General features: G+C 35.2%; 1 protein-coding gene across 1 annotated transcript; it reads right to left on the bottom strand.

The window, feature by feature from the left end:
• Positions 1-635: 635 nt before the first annotated feature.
• Positions 636-4,498, bottom strand: LOC113274306 (histone H2A.Z-specific chaperone CHZ1-like). Its single transcript, XM_026523728.1, has 2 exons — positions 3,910-4,498; positions 636-922 (listed from the first exon to the last, which is right to left on the bottom strand). The coding sequence occupies exon 1, from the start codon at positions 4,439-4,441 to the stop codon at positions 3,914-3,916; it is 528 nt and encodes a 175-aa protein (XP_026379513.1). The 5' UTR covers positions 4,442-4,498; the 3' UTR covers positions 636-922; positions 3,910-3,913.
• Positions 4,499-5,424: the final 926 nt, after the last annotated feature.

Genomic DNA, 5,424 nt, shown 5'->3' with positions numbered 1-5,424 from the left:
CCATAATATCATTAAGGAAATAAAACATATTAGTAATAGTTTTGAACTCTGCATTTTTACTTATGCAAGTAGGAAAGACAATCAAGTTGCTGATGTTATCTCTAAGCTTGTTAGAGTAGACTCGGTAAATCTGTTAAGTTTAAATAACTTTCCTTCAAATATTTATAAAATCTTCTAGCCAGATCAAAACTTCTCTGTGGGCTAGTTATTTTAATAAAATCTTTTCAAGTATCAGGCAACAAAAAACTGTGGTGGTATCACAGAGTGGATTAATTGCATTCCACAAGTGAGCAGTGATAGATAAGTAGCCTCCGTCAATCTTCAAATTCGTTAAAACCGACGAAAAACAGCGCCTGTGTGGTTCACTAACTAGTCTAACCAGAAAAGGGCAGCAAAGGCGTTTAACGGTCACTCTAAAACCAATTGTAGTTGATAAAGCCCAATTCGAAATTGATGCTCTTGGTCTGCAGTTTCTATGTAGTTGATAAGGCAACAAGGGCATATGACATGCAAGCTCTGTCCCCATTGACCTAAACACAATCAGAATGGCCTTTTTCAAAAGTTTTTATTTTTAAAACCAACAGGTAGGAAATAAAAAACATGTTATCAGCTGAGGGGGGAAATAAACACACAACTGCTAATGAAAAGCTCATCTTCTTTGCACAGAGTTGGTTAAACCTGTTAAATACATGGTTTTTAACCTTGATGTTTGGTTAAGGCAATCCGTGGCTCTTCCAAGTGTAAGTGCTAACACCAAAAATTAAGAAGGGCCACTTTTTCATCAGTTTATATATCATTATCGCTAATCTACTATACCATAAACTATAACCCTATTCTATTATAAGCTAGAAAATAAGGATTCAGATAAATTATCGTCCATTTGCAACTGGGGCAGCAACAATCTCCTTCGATGCCGTAAAGCCTGTGGATCATCAACATAAAAGTAGACCATATTAAGCTCCAAGCAGCAACCAAAAAAAAATAGCTTGATTCGAAGTACATAGTTAAACTAATCGATCAAATGTTTATATAAGATGAAATCCCATCCGACATAACCGCAGTGACAGAAACAAAATTTTCGTTCAACACTCCTAACATAGCAGATTAAAGTGCGAAAGCATTCGCGACTCATTTGATTCGGAGAACCAAACACACCTTCACTTCTTAGTTTAATTGTGAACAAACACATATACACACAAACAAAACTTGGTTAGAGATACATAACTACCACAAACATTTTTACTCTCAAGCAAATTGAAGATTTAGGCAGTACGAAATTAAAATTCTGATAACTCTTTCAACCCAAAGAAAATGAGCACTTTGGATCTTTTACAGTCAGCCATTGTAAAGTTAATACTCCAAATTAAAGTTATCTATCTTCCATCTCAATAAAAAAATGTGGCAATTTCAAAACTGACTTCTTGTTATAGGCCAAGTAGTAAGGCATTTACACGTCTTATTTCTCATTAAATTCTTAGCAACCATGCAAGCAACTCGATTTACAACCATTCTCTCTAATTGTTCTTCTGGAAGACAAGCAAGAATGCAGGATGCTTTGAAAGAACAAACATGGCTTGACTTTCCTACAACTCCTACTCTTTGAGAAGACAAGCAAGAATGCAGGATGCTTTGAAATCTCCACAGAGATTACATTATTGATCTTAGCAAGGCATTAACATGTGGTCATTGATCTAAATCTCCAATTGTAGACTGATTGGTAAACAGTCAACGTTTGAAATTTCTCAAATTGAATTACCAACCTACCTAAGGCTGATACACATCCAAGTTCCATTTACAGAGATATAGGAAATGCCTAGACTAATAGATTACATTTATTTCCACTGTGGTTATCGAGACAGATTTGTTTGTTATGCTAATTTTTTTTAAAGGAGTTATCCACTCTTTAGAAACATCTAGACTTCGTGGTTCTTTGTTTAAGAATCCAACATGACAAACAAAACATAAGCAACCGTATTAGAAGCGAAAAAAGTTTTAAACCACAATTAAGGGGCAAAAAGAAAAAGAAAAAAGCAATAGATAATTTTCTTCTGTAAGACAACTACTCTCGTGAAACAGTAATAGCTAATACTGCAAGAGTTATCCACTCTTTAGAAACATCTAGACTTCGTGGTTCTTTGTTTAAGAATCCAACATGACAAACGAAAAAAAGCAACCGTACTAGCGAAAAAAGTTTTAAACCACAATTAAGGGGCAAAAAGAAAAAAAAACAATAGATAATGTTCTTCTGTAAGACAACTACTCTCATGAAACAACTGAAAAGTAATAGCTAATACTGCAAGAGATCCCAATAGCAAAATGTGGGACCTCATGGCCCCCACACACTCCACATACTTAAGATGTCAACCCATTATTGCCTAGCCATTTTTAGATGTTTTTGCTCCTGTTTATCCTATATCACCCTTTACTTACTTAAATTGTAGGTTGCAATAACCACATAGGTAAAAATCAACTCTCTTATCTAGTTGTTCTTCTGGAACTTTTGTAAGCTATGACGCTTTATATGGAAAAGGAACAAAACATAGGTTAATTTGCATACAGTGGATGAGAGGTAGAGGTCAACAGACCGATAACTTTCTTGAAGCACCACTATGTTTTTAAGATGGCAAGCGTGATCCTTTGCGTGATTTCACTGATGTTGACAAGGCCTTAACCACTACTCTGCCCAACAATTAAAATTTCACATATGATGTTACCTACCCGAAGGCTACAAATCCAAGTTTTCAGTCACGAAGAATTGGAGATACAACAAAATGCCACAACTAATTGACTACATTAGTCATTAGTTACTACTGTGGGTTATCGAGACTTAGATTATTTTGCTCTGTTTCTGAAATCTTTATCTTGTCATAGTAATCCAGTCTTATACATGCATAAAATTAATGGTTTGGCACTTAAGAATCCGCCAAAACAAAACAAACACAAGTAATCCATCATAAGAAAAGCAAGGAAAAATCTTTGAACCAACATTGATATCATAAAACAAATCAAACAGTTGAGCTGAAAAAAAGAAATATATGAGCCAATATCAACTTCTCTAATAAAAAGGATTGGAAAAATGATACAAGGACTCCTAACAGGACCAGAATACGTATAGCAACAGACCCTAACCTAATAGCCCCACACATCTACATACTTATAATCTCAGTCCAGAGTTCAACTACCCGTTTCAAGTGCTCAACAAATGCACTAGCTGCCTTTTATGCTGCATGAGTCGTTTATCCACCTACTCAACAAATGAACTTGGCTCCTTTTATGCCATCTCACTCATTTACTCATCCATGTTGTATTCAGAACTAGACACTTAATACAAAGATTCTACAGAGGCTTTCCAACAAATTTTGAGTGGTTTAAAAAAGTTCTAAGACCAACACAATACCTCAAGCTGATTCTAGCTAAATCAGTTCAAACTCAAGGTGTCAAGCATGATCATCCATGGGATAACAACAAAACCAAATGCAATAGCATAAAAAGAAGTAAAATCAAATGAACTAGCTTCCTTTTATGCTACATGACTCACTCACTCACCTACAATTTTATGTTACATCACTTATTCACCTACATTGTCATCTAAAACTAGACAATCCATACATAGATTTTGATTGTATCGAGATTTTAATTGACTAAGCAGGTGTAACTTCAAATACCAATTCATTAGCTCTGCCAGAATCTGGCTAACAAAATTTAAAACACAAGCTGTCAAGCACTATCATCCATAGAAAATTCACAACAAAACCTAATGTCACACCATAATAATAGGTAAATCAAAACCACACAATGAACATGTGAAGCAAACGAGATAAACCCTAACACAATAATTTCTAGGGTTTCATAATATAGGTAAAAGCTATTATCTGCAAAATTAGAAAATGTAACTAATCTTGTACTAACCTTGTCAAGCATCGCTATCATCACTATCATCTTCATCATCCAAATCATCAACACGATACTCCTCAGGTGGTGGAACAACACGTCTTCTAGTTCGTGAAGGAAGTATATTATCAAGATCAACTTCAGCAAGTGGATCATCAGATAAATCACTATCTATATCAGACAACTCCCCACCACCAAACTCATCATCGTCATCGCTATCATCCTCATCTTCAACTATCATTTTCCCTTTCCCTTTCCTATCAACAACAACCTCTTCTTCGCCATCATCTTCAACAAATAATTTCCCCTTCCCTTTATCTTCTCTACTAATCATAACCCCTTTTCCTTTCACATTCACTTCTTCTTCTTCTTTTTCATGATTTTCTTCTTCACCATTTAAAGTTTTTTCTTCGCTGTTTTGATTCTTTTCTCCGCCGTCGTTCACGATTTCTGGTTTGTTTTTCTTGTTCATATCTTCAATTTCATGATCTTCTGTACATTTTCGTTTCGAAGGGAGAACAACAGGATTTTCTGGAATTCCATTCTCCATTTTTTTTCCCTCTCAACTTTCTCTCCTACGGGACAAAGGCAGAGTGAGAAAGTTAGGGTTTCGAGAAAAGGGTATAATCAGGGTTTTAGGGCGGGAAATGGGCCTTTTATCATTAAGAAGGATTGGACTATTATAGTCCAATATGAAAATGGGCCTTTGTATCCCCGATGACTCTTTTTTTGAACCGTTTTTCGGGGACTACTCAAAACAATAGTCCTAACTTGGGTGACCTTACAAGGGGTACCCTATGAGTAGTTCAATTACCTATATATCCTTAAAAAATTTAAATTACTAATTTATCCCTTGTCCTAATACAAAAACCTAAAATCAATAAACCAAAAAATCAGTTTCAAAACCAACCTTTCTTCTTCTTCCTCCTCTCCTCTGCCGAACCTCCTCTATTCTTCTTTTTTTTTTCATCGCATCATCGCCGAAATTGATAATCGTCGATTCGTGAAAAGTTAATCGACGATTAAATTCAACTATATGATGGTTCATCGTAAGAAAGTATCGCGTTCTAATAGATCAATTGAACAACCAGTTGAAGATGAAGATTCAGAAAGTGAAGAACAAACTGAAATTCAAGCACAAATCAAGCCGGAAGAACAAAGTGAAGAATAACCAACTCATGAAATGATAATAAGAAGGTTAGTTCTACAAACCCATCTCGTATTGTATGTTTTTGATTGGTATAATAGGTTGAATTCGTCAAAAAATTAGGGTTTTGCGGCGGTTACAGGATATGGTTCGGCTTAAAATGAAGTTTAGATTTGCGCCGAACTGTTCTTGAAACTAAACCCTGAAAGTGCATATGAACGGTTCGGCTTAACAGTACATATTATTTATGAGCCGAACTTAGTCACATAGAGCCTTATATTTAGGATCGGCTTATTCGATAGTATTAGATTTGCGCCGAATATGTGTTGTTGGAATTTCATAAATTTTGCATGTGTATAGGATCGACTTATTTGTATGATATAATT

This window comes from Papaver somniferum, chromosome 4, assembly GCF_003573695.1.
Source record: "Papaver somniferum cultivar HN1 chromosome 4, ASM357369v1, whole genome shotgun sequence".
Lineage (NCBI taxonomy): Eukaryota > Viridiplantae > Streptophyta > Magnoliopsida > Ranunculales > Papaveraceae > Papaver > Papaver somniferum.
The sequence above is the reverse complement of the archived record's forward strand: the minus strand, read 5'-3'. Positions and strand labels throughout refer to the sequence as shown.